Source organism: Amblyomma maculatum, chromosome 11 (assembly GCF_055883805.1).
Source record: "Amblyomma maculatum isolate TAMU_Amacu chromosome 11, ASM5588380v1, whole genome shotgun sequence".
NCBI classification, from domain to species: Eukaryota; Metazoa; Arthropoda; class Arachnida; order Ixodida; family Ixodidae; genus Amblyomma; species Amblyomma maculatum.
Genome location: NC_139354.1, coordinates 81,457,488 through 81,478,882, shown reverse-complemented (window position 1 = coordinate 81,478,882; position 21,395 = coordinate 81,457,488). Strand labels below are relative to the sequence as shown.

The window sequence follows — 21,395 nt, the reverse complement described above, 5'->3', positions numbered from 1 at the left end:
GACCCGTCGGAAGTCAACGTGGCCAAAGGCGAGTCCGAAATTTGCTCCGCTGGCAGCAATCCACCTCTTCGCCCTCGCAGGGCAGCCCTTCCCCGCCTTCTGGCAGACTACCACAAAGTAGTCGTAAGGCCAAGAGGCTTCGAGCTTCAGGCTTACAGCCCCCGGGCAGTCCACCAGGCAATCGCCGCATCTGTGAATCTCGACCCTATATTGGTGCTGAAGGAAGATTGTGTTCGAGTGAACCCTTACAACAACACTATCACTGTCGCCACCAAGGATCCCAACCGCATGAGAAGCTATCGCCGCTTGCAGTCCGTCAAACTGGAAGGCAAGGAATTTCCAACTATGGCATATGTTCCGTCACCCGACGAGTCGTCCAGAGGCATTATCTACGGAGCCTATCACCCGGGAGAGACGCCCGATGAAGTACTGGACGCTGTAGTAAGTCGCAACCCGGACTTGCCAATAATTTCTGCACGAAGAATTGGCAAAGCTCGTTCAGTTTTAATTGCATTCGCCGGAAAGCATGTGCCCTATGAACTTTACTACGGTTCAGCATTGTTCCACTGCTATAAATTCCGAGAACAAGTCGAAACATGCCTGAATTGCCGCACAATGGGCCATCGCTTTGACGTCTGCAGCAAGCCGCCGCAGCAGCTGTGTCATAGCTGTGGTGAACAACATCCGCCCCCGAGCCCTGGCCAGCCCCTTCAGTGCACTCCTAAGTGCATCGTGTGTGGGGGCGCTCATGCAACAGGGAGCAAGAACTGCAAGTACCGCTACGTGGATCAAGTCAAGCCCTCAGCGCCGAAGAATCCGAATTCCAAGGTCGAACAACGACGTGAGTCAAGACCAAGGCAACGTCAAAACAAGAACAGTGGACAAGGAGAGCAGTAAAGCACCCGTGATCGTTCCAGCTCATTTCCACCTCTCCGCGAAAGGTCGCAGTCCACTCCCCGAGGAAGAAGTAACAGCAAGGGACACGAAGACACCAAGCCGGATAAACAGGTGGGCTGGCGTGCCGGGGTCTCCCAGGATAAAATCCGGAAGCAGGAAAAAGGTAAAATTGACTCTCCTTTGGATGAAATTCTTCAGGCTATTCGGAACATAAATAAGCGCCTAGATGCTATGGATCAGCGGATAGCAGCCAATCAAGCCACCATTGCAAATTCACTCCCCATCAGCCTAAATTCTCAACCGGTAACCCGCGTCCTACGACCATGGACGAACAAATCATGGACACTACGGGCAGCAGCAATGCGCTCAAACGCCCTGCTACCTCTGATAGGGAACCCCAAGCAAAAAAGATGGCGGAATCCCCTTCAGACAAGGACCTCCCATCTAATCCTTTAACAATGCAAAAAGTCGATGCCAATTGTAAACGCTACGTCAAAGAGCTTGAAGATAAAGTTGAAATCATGTTTCGAAACTTTCATTCGCAAATCATGAAACGATTAGAATCCATTCTACCCCTCCACACCTCAGCCCCGGCACAGGTTACTCAACCCGCACAGGTTATTCAACCCCCCCGCCTAATATTACCAACCATTAACCAAAATGGCTCCGCGAAGCCGGGAAATTGAGGTATGGCAGTGGAACTGCAGGGGGTATCGAAATAAAAAAGCCAACACGCAGTTCCATATTCAAGCCCTGCAAAAACCTCCAGACGTTATTGCCCTACAAGAAACAAACGCAATCGTAAAATTACCAGGCTATAAGGTTTTCCAATTTCCGATTGATGAACGCAGAGGGCGACTCCCTGCCACTGCAACTCTCATTCAGAGAAATATGGTAGCGATACAACACAACATAGACGGAACAACAGTACCTCATACACTCATCGAAATCCTTCCGCAGGGTAAGGAAAACATAAGCTGCTTTGTCCTCAATGTATACAGCTCGCCCAAAGACAAAGGCACCGAGATCCCAGGTCTCTTTCAGAAGGTCGTTAGAGCAGCAGGGAGAGCTCAACTTCTAATCGTCGGTGACTTTAACGCCCAACATACCGCATGGGGATACAGAAAATGCAGTACCAAAGGAACTTAAATTTGGATTGCAGCACAAAACCTTGGCCTCTCTTTTCTCAATGACGCGCAAATTGCCACAAGAATAGGTAATAGTGTCAGTATCGATACATTTCCAGATCTCACGCTGTCTAAAAACATTGGCGATATTCGGTGGTGCAACACGGGTGTCCCACTTGGCAGGGATCATTAGATTATCTCAACCGCTTTCCAAATCCAAGCCAAGAAGCCCCCCAAAACGACCATCAAAATTACGGATTGGGACAAATTTCGCAAAATTCGGGAGCAAACCGCTTCAACCGATATCTCTAACCTGGAGAAATGGATCTCTGATCTTACCTCAGATGTAGAACATGCCACTTCATTGGCACCTGCGTCTGCAGAGCAACATACCATGGACAATAATTACTCCACATGTGGGAAGCACATGCCAGCCTTCTTAGACGCTGGAAAACACAGCGCAAAAACAGGACACTACGTGTAAAAATTGCTCACTTAGAAAGGAAGATTGAGCAGTACTCTCTTGAATTAGAAAAGCAACAGTGGGGCCAAATCTGCGATAGCATGAATGGACAGCTAGGCACCAAAAAGACGTGGCTCCTACTTAGGCATCTTCTAGACCCCAGTAACCCTAAATCGGCTCAAAAAGACCAATTGGTTCGACTTGTACACCAGTATCCGGGTACACAGGACACACTCATTAATGAACTCCAGCAACAATATGTAAACACCACAGACAATGGACCGCTGCCAGACTACATTGGGTTGGATAATGCGTACCTCGACAGGGACATCGAGGATGCAGAAGTCTGGCAAGCGCTGGGTCAACTGCGCACAGGCACCTGGAACGAACGGAATAACTAATAAGGTTCTCCGAAATCTGGTCCCTAAGTCGATCCTCGCCCTAACGGAATTCCTTAACCATCATTGGCAATCAGGCACCCTCCCACAAAGCTGGAAACATGCCAAAAAAACTTTCATACCTAAACATGGCAAAAAGCTAGCGCTAGAACATTTGAGGCCCATCTCCCTGACCTCTTGCCTGGGAAAACTATTTGAGCACATTATCCTTACTAGGCTCCAGAACTACGTTGAGGACAACGGTCTCCTCCCGGACACAATGATTGGTTTCAGGGCAAACTTATCTACCCAGGATGTTATGATTCGTCTCAAAAGGGATATAATCGACAGGGACAGAAACAAACATACCAGAGCCGTCCTGGGCCTAGACTTAAACAAGGCCTTTGACAACGTCTCACACAGAATCATCCTTGATAATCTAAGTAGTATTAATCCAGGCATCAGAACAAACAATTATATCAAATCATTTTTGTTTAAACGTACAGCCGTCATAACACTAGGAAACATAACATCCGCCCCAATAACGTTAGGAACACAAGCTACACCGCAAGGCTCGGTCCTTTCCCCATTTCTCTTCAATTTGGCACTCATCCGCCTCCCAGGTATGCTAGCCGAAATTCCAAATTTGCACCACACCTTCTATGCTGATGATATCACCCTCTGGACCAATAAAGGTAACGAGGGCGAAATCGAGGAAACTCTTCAATTGGCAGTTGACCAGGTAGAAAATTACGCCGCACAAGCAGGACTCACTTGCTCACAGTCTAAATCTGAACTCCTCGTCATTCGAGGTAAGGGGAGAGGTAGGCGAGCACATCAAGATTCTATTCCCATTACTGTTAAGGTTAACGGACAACCCATACCGGAAGTCCAGACACTGAGGGTGTTGGGCCTCTTCATCCAGAGTAATGGCAACAATGCGGAGACGATTAACAGGCTTTCTGCCACTACCCATCAGACAATCCGTCTGATTAAACGAATCGGCAACAGGAGAAGGAGCATGAAAGAGAAAGACCTGTGCAGATTAGTGCAGGCATTTGTTATCAGTCGCTTCACCTACTCAGTGCCCTACCTACAGCTTTATGCCGCAGAGAAGACCAAGCTGGAGTGCCTCATCAGACAAGCATTCAAAGCGGCACTAAGGCTTCCTCATTACACATCTACAGAAAAATTTCTTCAACTCGGCATTCACAACACACTCGAGGAACTTTGCGCGGCCAACATCACCACACAGATGGCGCGGCTGACAAAAACTAAAACAGGCAGGACCATCCTCGGCGCACTGGACGCAAATTCAGAGCCAGAAATAGATGAACCGAGAGATCTACCCACACCAATCAGGAAGCGGCTCACCATTAAGCATCTGCCCAAAAACATGCATCCTATACACCACGAGGGTAGGAGGATGGCCAGGGCCCTGGCTCTTCATAAGACTCATAAGCACCAACCGGGTGTTATCTACGTTGATGCGGCTGAGTATGCAGTTCCAAAAAGAGCATTTGCAGTGGCAGGGGTTACGGGAACACACGCTACATTCTCGGCCTCCCTGCGTGTACGCACATCCGCAATGACTGAGGAGGCAGCCATCGCTTTAGCCATTACAAATCCAGAGGCAGATATTATCATCAGCGACTCCAAGACTGCCATACACAATTTCGCCCAAGGTAGAATTGCACAATCTACTCTAAATATTCTTAATAAGATTCCCTTCCCAGATAGGGACATTGAACTGATTTGGGTACCGGCACATTCTGGCAACCCTGGAAACGAGGCGGCTCACCAGACAGCCCGAGGTTTAGTCGGCCGGGCGGCGACCACCTCCGCTCTTGGGACAGCCAAAGATAATCTTATATCATTTCATGATTTAACAAACCACTTCCGCCTTGCACGAAGGAAGTTTCCGCCCCCGTACAAGCGTCTGAGCAAAGAACACGAAATTACCTGGAGGAGACTCCAAACAAACTCCTTTCCAAACCCGGTAGTTCTCTCACATATTTTCCCCAGCCAATTTTCTCCCGACTGCACACTGTGCGATGAAAGAGCTACCCTCAACCATATACTCTGGGGATTCAAGGAGTACACCCCACCTCCAGAATTAGGAGAAATCCTGCATCCAGATGACTGGGAGACCCTGCTGCACAGCTCGGACCCGTGCATACAAGACCGGATCCTCAAGCGCGCCTACGAGGTCGCTAACAGGCTTGACCTGCTGGCAATCTAGTAGGGCAATATAACTCGGCCCGGCCCTATATAACTATCCGGCTAAATAAAGGTTTCTTCTCTCTCTCTCTCGATGGAGGCGAAACGAAATGGCGTCCGTGTGCTGTGCGATATCTGTGCACGTTAAAGATCCCCAGGTGGTCAAAATTGCCCTTCAGCCCTCCACTACGGTTCCTCTTTCTCTCTATCCACTTTCACTCCCACCTTCCTCCCTTCCCTTACGGCGCGGCGCTGTCCAGGTCTCCAGAGAAACAAGTGTGACAGATACTGCGCCTTTTCCTTCCTGTGAAGCTATATTATTATTATTGTTTGTGCACGTTACTAAAAACCCTAGGTGGTCGAAATTCATCCGGAGCCCTCGACTATGGCACCTCTTTCTTTATGCTTTCATTCTCATCTTCCGCCCTCCCCTTATGGCGCGGTTCAGGTATCCACAGAGCAAGTGTTACAGATACTAAGTAGGGTAGCACTGGACCTGAATTCCGGATTTAGCTTTCAGCTCGTATGGCGACTTCAATTTACCGAGCCTTGTCGTGTCAAGCTTTCTGGGTACACACTACATTTTGTAAGAGCTCATACCAAGGCACCCAGGCATCATTGCGCATCATGCCCTTATAACTGACGTTTGATACTTGAAATTGGCAGTTGTTAAACTGGGTGACTTTAGCGTACACCTAAACTGAAACGTGTATAAAAACATCTGTATGTTCCGGAAGGCAGAGAAGTTTGACCTTCGCCTCTTTGCGCTTAGCGCCTACAAAAATGCAGTGACAGCTCATAGCCAACAGTCCCAACATTGAGACATGCATTTTCTTCAAATGTCCCTATTTGCAGGGCGCCAGTATGACATAAGACATCTGAAATTGTTTCAAGAAGCTTATTTCCTTCATATCCACAACAGTTCAGAAAGTCTACGCTCAAGTCTCCGGCATCATACCAGCGAGCTCGAGGTCGGCAGGTAGAAAGGGTGGCGGAGAGGGGCATTGGGGAGTGTTTTCGAAGACAAAGTAGAAAGACACGGTTGTAATTATTGCCGGCCTTATCCTGGCCAGCTCCTCGGCCATAGAGAGATCAACTTAACTGCCATCAACATTTAATTGCGCTGCCAGCAGCAACGGTCTTCTGAGAGATGCTTCTAATGTCATAATTACCCACTACCTCATCACCAGCCTGCTGTTGCCTACATTGACCTGGCATTGATATCGCTCGTCGGTACCATATACTACATTTTTACTCTCCTCGTTGCTGTATCTGCATCTTCGTAGAAGCTCTCTACTGCCATATCATTTTGACTACATGTAAGAGTAATAAACCGAAGGTTTAAACCACCTATTGACCCCCTAACTATATTTGTCTCTCAGGTAAACCTCGAAACGGAATACGTGCCCGCCATTTAGTACAGTGTATGCCTAAATTGGCCTCGTAACATCAATAATCCTTATTGAGCCCGTTAATACACGCTTGTTCTTTTAAAAACACTGCTCAACTTCCCCCACAAACTAGGGTTCTTGCGTTAAACGTTTCCAAGGTCAGTGCCCAGTGGCGCCCTGTCAGGGGCGACAGATTCTTAGCACCCTTTGCTGCGTCATAGGTGTGATCACCGTTGCAGTCAGTGGCACTGGTGCTCTTATCAACTGACCTAAATCGACGGAGATTAGTTCGTAAAAGCATCGGAGGCGACATTCGGATGTCGTGGGTTCAATTGCTGTCATCAGTGCGTTGCGTTTGTTTCTCTTTTGTAATGAATTGTGGTTCTCCCTCAGTATATGAAATCACTAATTCAGATTAATAACAAAATATAAAGCTAAAAAAAACATCCCGTACACCTTTCATAACCTCTCCGTCTGTTGGCTTCTTTACTCGAAATTACAAATGCAATTTATGTTTTTTTCTCTCACAGAAGAATAAACAGCCGTGGACTGCCTAACGAGGGTCCAGCAGTATAATATTGGAGTCCTACTGTGTAATGTGAGGATGTATATTGTAATAGTCAGCCATGAGAGATTACAGCACATTCTACTACCCACCAGCGAAAGGTTTGAGGCGTGCCTCAATTCACGTGCTAGGTGGATATGAAAAGCGTTCCAAGTAGTGCAACCATTTGCAGGCAGCCCAGTATGAGAACCCCTGACTTAGGCCAAGGGAACGTTGTGAATAAAATCAGTCGCAGTGGAATATGCCCATAATGCACTGATTTCCTGAAGATCAGTCCAGTTTCCCACTGCTGTGAAAATGTTTCACTCACAACCCTCCAATTAGCCAGTGTTACACCAGCTGAAGTCGCCAGCCAAGTCCCTAACCTCGCCTTTTGACCAGGCTCCCTGTCGGACGTATATTTTGAACAAAGAGTATATCACTCAAATACTCTTTGTTGAAAATACACGCCCGCCAGAAAATCACGCCAGGAGGCGAGGTTAGGGAATTCGGCGGCGACTTCAGCTGGTGTAAGACTGGCTAATTGGGCGTTACAGACTATATGTATGATCAGACGAATTGCTCAAAAAATGGGAGGCGCTCGCTCAGATGTTGCAAGACAGTTGGTGAGGGCAATTATTCAACCGCGCCTTGTTTATAAGGCCCAATTTCAGTATTTGACCAGGCACAATGGGATCGCCTTGACGCCATCAACCGAGAGGCAATGAGGGTCATCACCTGCCTCCCTCGCATCACACCAATCGTGGCACTCTAAGAAAACGCGCAGCTAAGCAGAAAATAAGAATTGGTGCAGCATCGACGTGATGCCCGCAGACTTAAGGGCACCCTCTCTCACGCAACGTTCGCTCTGACGGCTTACGGTTCGTCACAATCACTTCTACCCCCGCCGCTGCCAGTTCTTCCTCCTTGGCGTTTTGTACAGCTGAGCGATAACAAGCCAACTGATTCAGGACTGCCTAGAACACAGGAAAGAATGCCGTCACTTCACGAGCGAATTATGGAACAAGACGCCCGCTTGCCACAGGGATCCATTATAATTTACGTCGACGCGTGCATCCAATCATGCGAAGTGACAACTGCAGTTCACTGCTCTAGCAAGTCTTCACTGAACAGGACATCAAAGTTTCAATCGCCGGAACCTCCATCTTCTTTTTGTGCGCAACTGCTTGCAGTGCAAGAGGCGATTCGCTCTGTGACCGTCATTCCCATGCCTCCCACAGCCCGTTTCGTCATACACACTTATGCCCTTCAGGTGACAAAGTCAGTTAGACTCGTTAGTGGTAGCACAGAAATCTGGCAAAACATACACAATCTAGCGGCATGCATACCACAGCCAATTCGCATTGAACAGACTCCAAGTGACCTTTTATGGGCTCAAAGTCAGGCAGATTCTACGTCCCGCCTTTCACCCGTAACCTCGACATCGCCGAACCTCATAAAATTTGACAATGCTACTCTACTTTTATCAAGAAAGGGACACCTCCGACGCCGTACCCGTGCACTTATACCTCGGTGTACGGTAAGCATCCCCCGTGGTCTAACACGTGCACAGGAAGTGGCGCTTCGGAGGATTTGAGTTGGGGTGGCCATAACACTGGCAGTGAGCAGAAAGTGGCCTCAATTTCGACGTTGGTATCCACACCTTGGATTCCCCGTCTGAAAATCCTGAAATACAGAAGCTGACATCCATCACCTGCTGTGGGACTGTCCAGCGCTCAAGCCAACGCTTATCCGGCATCTGGTGGCAGCTGGCCTCTCTCCCCATAATCTGCAGTCATACGCGGCTTGGACGCAAGAACACATCATCGCTCACTCCTCGACTTCATTGCATCAGCCAACCTTTACTCATTTATTTGATCACACCCTTCATCCTTCATAGCATTTTTGTGCCCTGAGGCAATAAACATCGCAAACAAAATATCACCGCAATCTTCAAAGCAAACTACGGGTCATCTGCTCTCTTTAGTACACTGCCTGCATAATTTCACTGCTTCTTCTTGACTCCACACAAGATAAAACGTATTAGGAAATGCAAGACTTGACACATTACATAGTCATCGCAGCCACGAAAAAGAAAGTGCGATCTATTGTACGAAGAAATAACCTTCATAAACGTAAAAAAAGAAAAAGAAAACGCAGGCAGCATACTATAATTACTATAGTTATTGCTAGAAACATTACCACTTCATTGAAATTGCTACCAACATAATATAGCTATAACATTTAGCACTTCAAGGTGAATATATTTAATTATATTGTAACGTAACGTTACACAGAAGGCGTTCTGGCACTCTGACACCGAAGGACACCAACAGCCAGTCAGGGCAGCACGAAAGCGGAGCACTGTTTCGCTTCGTCGTCTTCTCCGAATCGCCGGTTCAAATCTTCATCGCCTATGAATGGCATGTGTCATTGCCCCCCTTCTTGGCAGCATCGCCTCGGTGCTGCAAATGCTGCTTGATGCGATGAGCTGACAGATGTTATGCTAGGTTGGTGTGGGATACCACAACACAAAACGGGGCACCATCAGTCTCAAGAATAGTCAGCGGGGCGATCGTGGTAGGGTTTCATCCGGACGACGTGTACAACATCAGTGAACTTGCGTCGTCTGCGGCTTGAGGGATCTTGGGTCGCGGATTCAACTTCGTAAGTAACGTCGCTGAGGCGGCGGAGGACACGATATGGGCCGAAGTACCGGTGCAGCAATTTTTCAGACAGCCCACGATGACGAACGGGCGTCCAAATCCAGACATAGTCTCCAGGCTCGTAGGCAGCGAAGCGCCGTCCCTTGTTGTAACGGTCAGCGTCTAGTTGCTGTTGTAGGTATATGCGCTGCCTTGCCAGCTGCCGTGCTTCTTCCGCACGCTGGGTAAAACTAGCGATGTCCAGGTCAAGCTCATCTTCGTCGTCGGTGTATACGGGCAGCATTGTATCCAGTGGAGGGGTCACTCGACGGCCGAAGACAAGCTCGAAGGGTGTGAGCCGCGTCGTCTCCTGAAGTGCCGTATTATATGTGAACGTGGCATATGGGAGGATTTTATCCCAGGTCTTATGCTCTATATCCACGTACATAGACAGCATGTCAGCCAGAGTTCTGTTTAGCCTTTCCACCAAGCCATTAGTTTGTGGGTGGTATGCCGTGGCCCGTCTATGGCTAGTGTGTGTAAGGTTCAGTACAGCCTTAGTCAGGCGGGCCGTAAAAGCTGCCCCGCGATCGGTAATGATAACAGCCGGAGCGCCGTGACGCAACACAATGTCGTGGACAAAAAACTCTGCGACTTCGGCGGCAGTTCCATTTGTGAGCGACGCGGTCTCAGCATATCGGGTCAAGTAGTCCGTCGCGACAACAATCCAACGCTTTCCATTACTTGACTTCGGGAAAGGACCAAGAAGATCCATCCCCACTTGTTGGAAAGGAGTTTTCGGTGGAGCGATCGGCTGAAAAAATCCAGCTGGTTTCACGGGTGGAGTCTTTCGGCGCTGACAATCACGGCAGGTTTTTACGTAAGATCGCACTGAAGGTAATAATTTCGGCCAATAGTATTTTTCCCGAATTCTTGCAAGCGTACGACTAACTCCCAAGTGGCCGGAGGACGGTTCGTCGTGACAAGCGCTTAAGATGTCAGGCCGTAGGTGCGTAGGCACTACGAGTAGAAATGTCTCTTTGGATCTTTCAAAATTGCGCTTGTAGAGAACTCCACTTCGTAAAGCGTATGACTACAAGCCACGACGAAAAACAAGCGGTACTCTACCACCGTGTCCTTCCAGATAATCGATGAGCGGCGCCAGCTCCGGGTCCTTGCGTTGAAGGTCAGCCATATGTGATTGGGTAATGGCCCCAATAAAGGGAAAATCGTCGGCGTTTTCCACTGCAGTGGAGTCCAATGGCGCGCGTGACAAACAATCCGCATCTTGGTGTTTATGTCCCGACTTATACACAACAGTGACGTCATACTCTTGAAGACGGAGGCTCCAACGAGCTAAGCGTCCAGATGGGTCTTTAAGGCTTGCCAGCCGGCACAAGGAATGATGGTCGCTGACAATACGGAAGGGTCGTCCATACAAATATGGTCGAAACTTGCTGATGGCCCAGATTACCGCAAGGCACTCCTTCTCTGTTGTCGAATAGTTCGTCTCTGATCGTGAGAGTGTTCGGCTCGCGTAGGCGATAACCCGTTCTATTCCGCCTTGCCACTGAATGAGTATCGCGCCGAGGCCAACGTTGCTGGCATCAGTATGTACGTCGGTTGCGGCGTCTTCATCGAAATGGGCGAGTATTGGGGGTCTGTGTAGGCGGCTTCTAAGCTCCTGGAAGGCTTGTTCTTGATCGTCTCCCCACAGGAAGGGTATGTCTTCTCTGGTTAGTGCTGTCAGTGGTTCAGCTATCTTAGAAAAATCTTGGACGAAGCGTCGGTAGTATGAACAAAGACCTAGAAATCGTCGAAGTGCCTTTTTGTCGGTGGGGCGTGGAAAATTTGACACTGCGGTAGTCTTTTCGGGATCAGGGAGAACGCCCTGTGCACTGACAACATGGCCGAGAAAGCGTAGTTCCTTGAAAGCAAAGTGGCATTTCTCAGGCTTGATCGTTAGTTGCGCGCCTTTGAGTGCTTGAAGCACGATGCGCAACCGGTCCAAGTGTTGCTCGAAAGTAGGCGAGAAAATAACGACATCATCTAAGTACACCAAGCACGACTGCCACTTCAGACCTGATAAAACCGTGTCCATCATACGTTGGAACGTGGCCGGTGCAGAGCAAAGACCAAACGGAAGCACCTTAAACTCGTATAGGCCGTCGGGCGTCACAAATGCAGTCTTCTCTCGGTCTCTCTGATCCACCTCAATTTGCCAGTATCCGCTTTTGAGGTCTAATGAGGAGAAGTGCCTGGCGTCGCGTAGTCGGTCGAGGGCATCATCAATCCTGGGCAGCGGATAGACGTCCTTTTTAGTCACGTTATTTAACTTTCGGTAATCGACACAGAATCTCAAGGTGCCATCTTTCTTTTTGACAAGGACCACTGGCGATGCCCATGGGCTCGTCGAAGGCTGGATCACGTCGTCCGCAAGCATTTCATCCACTTGCATTTTAATGGCGTCACGTTCTTTAGGAGAAACCCGGTACGGGCGCTGGCATACCGGTAACGTGGTCTCATCGGTGATGATTCGGTGCTTGGCGACAGGAGTACGACCAACCTTAGAACCTGTGGCGAAGCAGTCTGCGAAATCGCTCAGAAGAGCCGAAAGAAGATTCCTCTGATCGGGCCTCAAGTCGGGGTTAATTTTAACGGTCTGCAGAGCATGACAAGGTGCGGCCTCCTCTTTAGGGTTCGCTCCGGTAGTGCATAAATGAGGCAAGGCAGTAACATCGTGAAGGACGGCAACAGCCGTGTCCTTGGCGAGATGCCGCATCTCCTTAGCAAAATTTGTCAGGAGGACAGTAGCACAACTGTTCTGGAGTTGTACGAGTCCTCGAGCAACGGCTAATTCCTTCTCGAGTAGTAGCGGAAGGTGCCCATCCGCGATGCCCTCGTAATCGTGGAATAAGTCATGCTTTACAAGAACCAACACACTAGAACGTGCCGGAACCCTCACGTCATCGTCGACTATACGCAAAACGTTCAGACCCGGATCTTCGTTTTCAATGCGCGCCACGGCTCGTTTCGTCGAAAAGGAAACACGCGCTTCTTTCAGGTCAATGACAGCGCCGTTGGTCTGCAGGAAGTCTAGACCGAGGATCAAGTCTTTCGAACACTCAGGAAGCACGATAAATTCTCCGACATACACAAAACCACGGATGCCGACCCGCGCTGTGCACTTGCCTGCAGGTTCGATCAAGTGACTTCCCGCCGTGCGAATTTTCGGGCCGGACCAATGTGTCAAAACTTTCTTCAATTCTCGGGCGAGACCACGGCTCATTACTGAATAATCGGCACCAGTGTCGAGTAACGCGGTGACATCCACTCCAACAATCGTTACACATAAATCGGAGGTAGTATGCCGGATGCTGTCGCTACCTGACACAAGCGAAATCTCGTCGGGTCGGCCTGACGATGACGGAGGATCTTCACATTTCCCGACATCAGCGACCCTGCCTCCGAAGGCCGCTGGTATTAGTTTTCCCGGCTAGGGCTGGGAGAGGAGCGGCGTCGGGAAGTATGGGGACTTGTAGAGCGGTAGCTCGTCGGGGACGTAGACCGACGCTCTTGGTAACCGGACGTTACGGGATACTGTCGCGCTGCAAGGTCGCTTGCAATCTCAGTAGGCCGTTCGTCATTCCGAGGGTGGAGTTCCTCCGAGGCGAAACCCCGCATGTTGACGCGGCGGTACGGGCACGCCCGGTAAAGGTGACTGGCTTCCCCGCAATGATAGCACAGGGGGCGACGGTCCCGGGGCCGCCATACTTGACGGGGTCGCTGGTAGATTGGCGGAGGGGAGTAGTGAGGCCCCATGCGGCTCCATGCGAGTCCCTCCATGCGAGGACCCTGCGGCTGCATTGCTGGAGCTGCGGCGTTGATACTATGATCCGGCGGGGGAGCCCTACGTAATACGGACGCCTAGGTGGGCCTCGCGTCGATCGTCTGGTGGGGAACGCGCTGCTGGGGAACGTCAGCAACTTGCTGAGCTGCCATACGCACCTCGTCCCGGACGACTTCAGCCAGTGAAGGAAAAGCTGTTGTGTTGCAAGGCATCCGGAGCGCTTGCAGTTCCTCCCGCACGACAGAACGGATGAGATTTCGTAGCGCGTCCATGTCGCTGCCGATATGCACAGGAGGTGCGTCGGACCCAATGATGTTCACGTCACGGTTGTACTGACGGGCTCGGTGTTGCAGCGTTGTCTCCATGGTCGCTTGCCTCGCTGAGAAACTCCGCCACAGTGCGCGGTGGACTGCGCACCAGTCCGGCGAAAAGTTCTTGTTTAACGCCCCGCATCAGGTGACGCAGTTTCTTATCTTCAGGCATTTGTGGGTCTGCACGCTTGAAAAGGCGTGTCATGTCCTCAAAGAACATACGCACGCTCTCGTTCGGGCGCTGATTGCGCGAGTGTAGCGCAGCTTCTGCTCGCTCCCGGCGGTCGGCGCTAGGAAAGGTGGCTTTGAAATCACGACAGAAGGCTGCCCAGGATGGGAAGGCAGCCTCATGGTTTTCAAACCATGTCCGTGCAGACTCTTCAAGGGCGAAGTACACGTTGTGGAGCTTGCGCTCATCAGTCCACCCGTTGTAACGAGCAACTCGCTCGTAGTTCTCAAGCCAGTCCTCGGCGTCCTCGAACACGTCGTCATGAAAAGAGGGGGGTGTTCGCGGCTGATGACACAGGATGTGGGTGGGAAGCCTGCTCTCAGATGTCATTGCAGCAGGTTCGACGGCCGTCTGAGGATGCGTCGTTCTGGTAGCAGCCGGAAGGGGTCCGAATTCAGGGGGCTCTCCACGTAGGCGGCGGCCGAGGCGTTGATGTACGGGGGTAAGCTCCGTATTGGCAGGATGATCCTGCAGGACTGGATCGATACCTGGCGATTCCACCACCAGATTTGTAACGTAACGTTACACAGAAGGCGTTCTGGCACTCTGACACCGAAGGACACCAACAGCCAGTCAGGGCAGCACGAAAGCGGAGCACTGTTTCGCTTCGTCGTCTTCTCCGAATCGCCGGTTCAAATCTTCGTCGCCTATGAATGGCATGTGTCAATATGTTTTTTTTTTCTTTTTTAAATGCTTGAAAGCGAGGTCAGTTGGTGGCGAGCAACGAGATTGCAATATCGTTTAAACATTTCTGTAAGGCAAATTAAATCTGGACCGAGGCAAGTTGTCTAGCTTTATGAAAATGCTGCCGGAATGATCGACTAAAATTTTTCGTGTAGATGTTTGTTGAGCCACACAGCATTCGCTGCAAATTTTGGGCCAAGCAATATGCGAACGTTATTTAGTAACTAAATTTAAAAAGCGAAAGGCTTTTTTCCTGGTCTTATTTCCCCTATGACGGCATAGATGATAATCATAGAATTAAGGGAAAGGTGGCTTGTTCTGTGTTTTCCTAAGTGTTGCAGTTATTGCGCCTAGAGTGTCACACAAAATATAGCTAAAAGTGGTGAGCGTGCCAGCAGCGGGAGTATCTACAGCATTAGCATGTGTCCACAACAATTTGCTATTAAACGCAAATATGGATACTACAGAAGCCACTGATAACGATAGATACGTGTTTTTCCCTTTTTTTGGCCAATTAAACATGTTTAGCAATTACATCTCCATAGCGCTAGTACGTTTTAACCAGTGAACGTTCCCGACAAAGCGTTACATATCGATTTCTGTCAGCGAGTACGCTAAACATCGCTGAATGATCCGTACTTGTAGAGCAATAGAACAGGAGAGTCTCGTTCATTTCCTGTTGGTTTCGCGAACGTTCAGCAGAAAAAAAAAAACGGAAATATAGGGTCCCGAGCACTATCAGATGTCGTATTGTCCTGGCCGTCATGTAGGTTTCTAGGAGGAAACAAAACAAAAGCTCTGCTCTCGAGGCCTAGTACATATTCTTGTGAAATTGAGTTTTTTTAACCTACAGCCCGCAAGCGTACCTGAATGATACCGAATATTATGTGGTATTACTTTTTCTCTGCTGAATACAGGTCTGCTGGGAGTGCTGCGGTGGTGACGCAGCTGGACCTAAATTGAGCAAAGCCTGAGCCTGGCGTCGTCCAACGAACGCTACAGTTGAGTCGCTCTTTTTTTATTGTTGAATCATAATGCCTTTCGCAACACATGCACTACTAGTGCATTTTGTTTTAGATTGCTGTTGCCACATGTGATGAACAGGAAACTGCGTAGAAGCAAGGGATGCTTTCGGTGGACCAAGCCTGTCCTTCTGTTCAAGCGCACCGTCAGTTGCCCGTATAGAGCGTTGTACACGAGTAATTTTTTTGCGGTAGAGTGCCGCTTCACCTAAATCTTCGTTCGATAGGTTTGGGTACCGCGAGAGCTTGAACTTTTGAATTGCGCTATAAGATATTTGCTGCTGGCTCGCCTAGTGCGGACATCGTTGCCTCTGGTTATTGGTTTAGTCCACATTTATTCCATAACTGACACATGAAAGCGGTTCGTTAACCTCGCAGTTGCGCCAAGAGGCTCGATTGAAAAATTGTACCGCCTAAAAAGAAGGAAAAAAAAAGAAAACCTAGATACTTTTGCCCCCAAATTCGAGTGCATCTGGGTGGTACACGTCATCTTCAGAGCATCACAGACACTTCCTGTCGTCTGCGAAGAGCATGGATGCGGCCGATGTGATCGTGTTCTCCGGGCTGACAGCTGCCGGATACATCGTTGGACTGTACTTTTCCTTCGCCCGCAGGCGAAACCAGGTACGATGGTATTGATATTATAGATAAGACAAACAGGAATAACTAGAATTAGCAGCATGTGAAAGCTTCCAGGCTATCAAGTAATTGTTTTATTATGCAGACAATCTCGGATATTTCGAACACTCAGAATATATCCTTGAAACTCCCGTGCCAAGGTGTAGGGCCGATACTTGCGTTCATCAAATTCTAATTCGATGGGGCATTCAATAGTGTGAACTGCGCGCAGTGCGCCTGCAAGGAGCATTTTTGTAATGGCGCACCCACGGTAAATTTTCGCGCCCATTGATAAGTCTGCTGGGGACCGTGGGCAGCGGCTGTTGTTGTGGCTGTAGGAAGAAAGACAAGAAAGTGCGCGTACTTGCTACTGGCTCTGTAGCTGAGCCCCCTCCGCTGCCTCTTGCAGACAGATGGGATAAAGTAGAGGAAAAAAATAAAGGAGCGAGAGAGAAAGACGTGCGCCACAAGAGCCGTGGTCCACCACCTAAGCGGTGGCGGGGGCAATGTCGGCCTACAACAGATAAAAATTTGCTGGATGGATAGCCCCCGCCGCAAGCAGTGTTGACCTACCGTGCCAACAAGGCAGGGCCAGGAACAGCCAACCTTCTCATCCGCAGCGGCTGACAACGATTTACAGCGGCAGCGGCTGGCAACGCTAACGCTGTAAAGCCACTTAGCGAGATGCGTCAAATCTGCTTTAAAGTGCAATTGGGCCTTGCATGTTTTTGAACGTGACACTGCTGTCATGCAGAGACGATAGCGTCAGGTGCTCAAGGTACTATGCGGTGAAGCCAGCCGTGCTGACCGAAGGATTGCCGCGGCTCACGCGTGGTTTCCTTTGCGGTTAAAGGGGACGAAGAAATAAGCTTCAGAGTGCGACCCTGTTTTACCTCAGTTATTATTGCGTTTGTTGTGTCCTAGTAAGAGAGTTAGACCTTTTATGATCAGCGCTCGCTTTTCTCCAGACACCGTCCGCAGCAGCTGTTATGTCAACCTTAAGCCCAAAAGCGCATGTGCCATGAGGCGCGAAATGCAACTGCATGGGGTGAGTAGCACAATCTTTGACGAACTTATTTCTGCCTAATATATTTTTGGAGGACGTGCTTCATTCCACGGTTTTTCAAATAGAGGTGCCCCAAACACACCCCCTGTTTGATGGATGGCGCGTTCGGGCGTCTATTTGGTCGAAGAGAGGAGAATCGCTTCAAGAAACGCGCCGTTAACGTGGATACACCGCATTCAAGCTTCTGGATTACAAAGGAGCTCATATTGTGGTATGTTGTGTATATCGAATTATCGATATATGGAGCTGTTTAAATATCTCCTTGGAGTTTGATATATCTCTCACCAACTGTAAATACATTGCCCCACGTGTCCCGCGTAGAACCTAAATTCGATAACAACCGAAATGTCTAAAATAAGAAGAGTAGCGCCTCAATAGAATAGATAGTGGGAAGATTACAACAAAAATTGGAGCATGAGAGAGCAAGGTAACATGTTACGAAGAATATAAGCAAAAGGTATACCTGACTGCAAATCACTCGGCATTATACACGGATATATTTTATTTCAATGGCGCCGCGTGTATACGCTGATTGGAACAGCAAAATTGTAGAGCGCACTTTGGGTGACTAAAGTACGATGAAGCCAAAATTATTATAGAGCGTCTGTCCACAGAGTACAAGTGAAGCAGTTACAGTGCCTTTCTCTTTCTATAAATCAATCAATCAGGGATTATAGCGCGGTGGATCGTTGCCCTCTACTACGGCACCTCTATTCATTCTCTTCTTTTACTCTGACATTCCTCCCTTCCTTCAAGCCGTAGTACATGTGTCCGCGCAGAATTGTGAGAGATACTGCGCTTTTACACCCTGCAAATCAATTTAAAACGCCGCAGATGCCAACTGTACTAACTCCTCCTAAACATCAGAGACTGCTTTTGTTTGCTGTGTGGTAAGACGATTTACTAAGCGGCAAATAAATGAAAGGCGCCGCACAGACGCATGGATCAGCTGCCCGGTGGGGTCAGCTTCATATATGCATGAATCTCCTGGTGACGTCATGACCTGTCGTGATGGTACAGCTCTTCGTGGTAATGTACTTGGACTTTTTCCCATTGTGCGGAGAAATCTTCGGACATCTATAACATGGTGTGGGCTTGCCCATACAACCCAGCTATTCCTCCTCCCCACAGTCCCACTTGGGAGGACTGGGAGGCGACTCTGCTCGGCTGGTATGACCTGCAGGCCCAACAGGCGTTGGTCGAGCGCGCCCGGGAAGCGGCCGACGCCACTGGGGTCCCGCACTAGGGACCCCACCTAGTATCTGTAAGGGCTGGATCTTCAAAGATCCGGCTCATGCATACCTCCATCCTTTTTAAATCATTAAAAGTTTGTCACCAACAGTATCATTTTCATTGTTAACAGGAAATTTAAAAAAAAAACGGGGCATGCCGCAGGTGTTCAAGTGTTTTTTTGGGCATCCAAGGGATGTAGTTTCTATTCCTGCTAGAGACAAGGTTTATTAACTTCTATTTAATTCTCGCTCTCGAAAGCGTGATATCTCTGCTGACAACCTGCTGCTGACAACCTTCTGTCGACAACAATTAGGCATTAAAGGCTTTTGCCTCAAAAACCAAACGTCAAACTTGCCTGAAACGTCTTCAGTATTCACTTCATCAATATGTAGGCGGAGTGAAAAATGCCTACGCTTTTGCATTTCATTATATAAATGCGTTTTATTGCCGCAAATTGTTCAGGTAAACCAAATATTCAGTACGCACGGAATTAGATAATAACCTAATTTTAAATGCAGTCGCCAAGGTGAGCTTTGAGCCCATTGCCTTATAATTTTAACATTAGTACATAGGTCACGAGCGCGCATTACCGTTATTACAGAGGTTATTTATGTACGTGTTAGTAAGTGACTAACATGTATCTTGCAGTAACAACAGTTACTACGAGATAGGAACAACTTACTACAGATGCAGTAGCTACAAAAAAAAAAAAACTGAGAAATCGGCTTGCCTGTTCTACTTTGAATTATTGCTTTTGCGACTTCTGGACAAAATAATTGCACACACTCTCAAGCGTAAAAGAGTATGTAAGAGTACAACCATGAGACCTTATTTTACAATAATTTCTTTACCTTATAGACTCAACAGCGGAATTACCCCCATAGGGAGAGAATTAGGGAGAACATATTACGCCTAAAAAAGCAAAGAAGGGCAGTCACCGATGAAATATAAAGTTATGAAATTTGCTTGCAGCAGGAAGGTGATTTTTGTTGCGCAAATAAAATACTTGTGGAGTTCCTACCCTGAAAAATAAATCTTCACGACTAATAAGTTACGTCGAAAGAACGCTTGGCAGTGACCCAGGCCATGATGTTCACAAAGCTAGTGGGACAGGCACCCTTAGCTATTCCATGTGATCTTATCAGCAGCAGACGCCGACAGAAGAAAGCGGAGGAGCATCGGCTATCCTGGAAGCCTTCTTGGGTGGACGCAGTCTACCCCCAGCTGCCCTGGCCATCTCTGTGGTGGCGTCCGTGGCAACCGCCGTGGGCGTGGTGAGCTTCGTGGGCCATTACTACGCCTACGGCTTCCACGTGGACTGGGCCCTCGCCGGCATTCCTTTGGCGGGTGTCACGGCAGCTTTTGCGTTGGTCCCACTGCTTTACAACCTGCGGGTGGCTTCCATATTCCAGGTGGGCTTTGTATAGGAACAAGCTCGTGTAATAAAGGGATGTACAGGGTCCTATGCCGTCACAGGACATGGGAACCAGATATGTTTGCTGCTGCCTAAGAGTACATGGGTGAAGACTGAAAGCTGACGTTTTGGTGTTGTTTCTTCAGTTGGTTGTTCTCATAACCAGCTTTCTAGACATTGCATTGGATTCTACTCAGTTTTGGTGGTTCAGTGGTGAACGAGCTCGAATGCTGATCCCAAGAACGCGGGTTCAATGCCGGTGGTAGCGGTTATGCTTTGACCGCTGTCAAACGCAAGATTTGGTTTAGCGTTGGGATATTTTTGCGTGGGGAAGGAGCTCGACTGCTGGTACCAAAGACGCGGGTTGAATGCCGATAGTAGCGGTTATGCTTTGAGCACGGTCAAATAGAAGATTCCCCGTCGAAAAAAACTACAGAACTGTGTCAAAAATACGACAAAATATCCTGAAGTACTGTCGTAACCACCAGATATTTCTGCAGTTGTGTACTACTTTTCCGTAGTTTTTCTGTAGTATATTTCTGTTGTGTGTTGTTCTGTACCACTTTTCTGCTGTAACTACAGAAATTTCTAATGTTACTACAGAACGTTCTGTTGTCGCAACAGGTTTCTCGTCAAAAACCGCACAGAAATTCTGTCGTAACATCAGAAAATGTTCTGTAGTTTTTTCCGACTGGGTTTGGTTACGTGTTGGGATATTTGTGCGTGGTAAAATACCTCACAAGGTCGAATCTTAAGAATAGATAGCAAATTATAAACTAAGCATTGTTTCGATGCAGCAGTATAGTGTTATGAGATAGTGTTAATAATGTTTTAACTTACATATCGGGAATCCATAAGATTCCACTTCGCAGCGCAAATTTGCTTGCAGCATATATCTACTGCTCGCACCGAACAGTAACGTCCACTACAGAAACCCAGCAAGAGTTGATTTGGAAACTATTTTCGTAAAACTAGATACTCGAGCCACCATGTTATGTGCATATTTTATAAAGGATATTAAGATATCCCGACCCGTAGTAAAATCTCCCTGTGGAAGCTGGGCTTGCGTTTGCACACAGTATTTTGAAGTTCATAGAAAAACAAAGCGGCACGTTTCTGATATAATGGGCAAAATAAAAGCATCGCGAGGGATGATTCGTTGATATATTTAGAGTCTTGGTGTCATTAGCATTTATCGGCGCTCTAGGTTGGTTTAGAAGCGATATATACTGAGAAGCAATGTTTATCACTTCTTAGGTATGCTTTACTTCGTTTAGGGTTGCTTTTCCCCGTCTTGCCATGTT

General features: G+C 48.4%; 1 protein-coding gene across 1 annotated transcript in view; it reads left to right on the top strand.

The window, feature by feature from the left end:
- The first annotated feature begins 16,204 nt into the window (after positions 1–16,204).
- LOC146174262 (sodium-coupled monocarboxylate transporter 1-like) overlaps positions 16,205–21,395 on the top strand; it is a 69,025-nt gene continuing 63,834 nt past the window's right edge. Inside the window, exons 1-2 of the mRNA XM_084584001.1 lie at positions 16,205–16,384; positions 19,829–20,089. Of these exons, the coding sequence (XP_084440127.1) occupies positions 16,292–16,384; positions 19,829–20,089 (354 nt within the window). The 5' untranslated portion in view covers positions 16,205–16,291. The remainder of the gene's footprint in view (positions 16,385–19,828; positions 20,090–21,395) is intronic.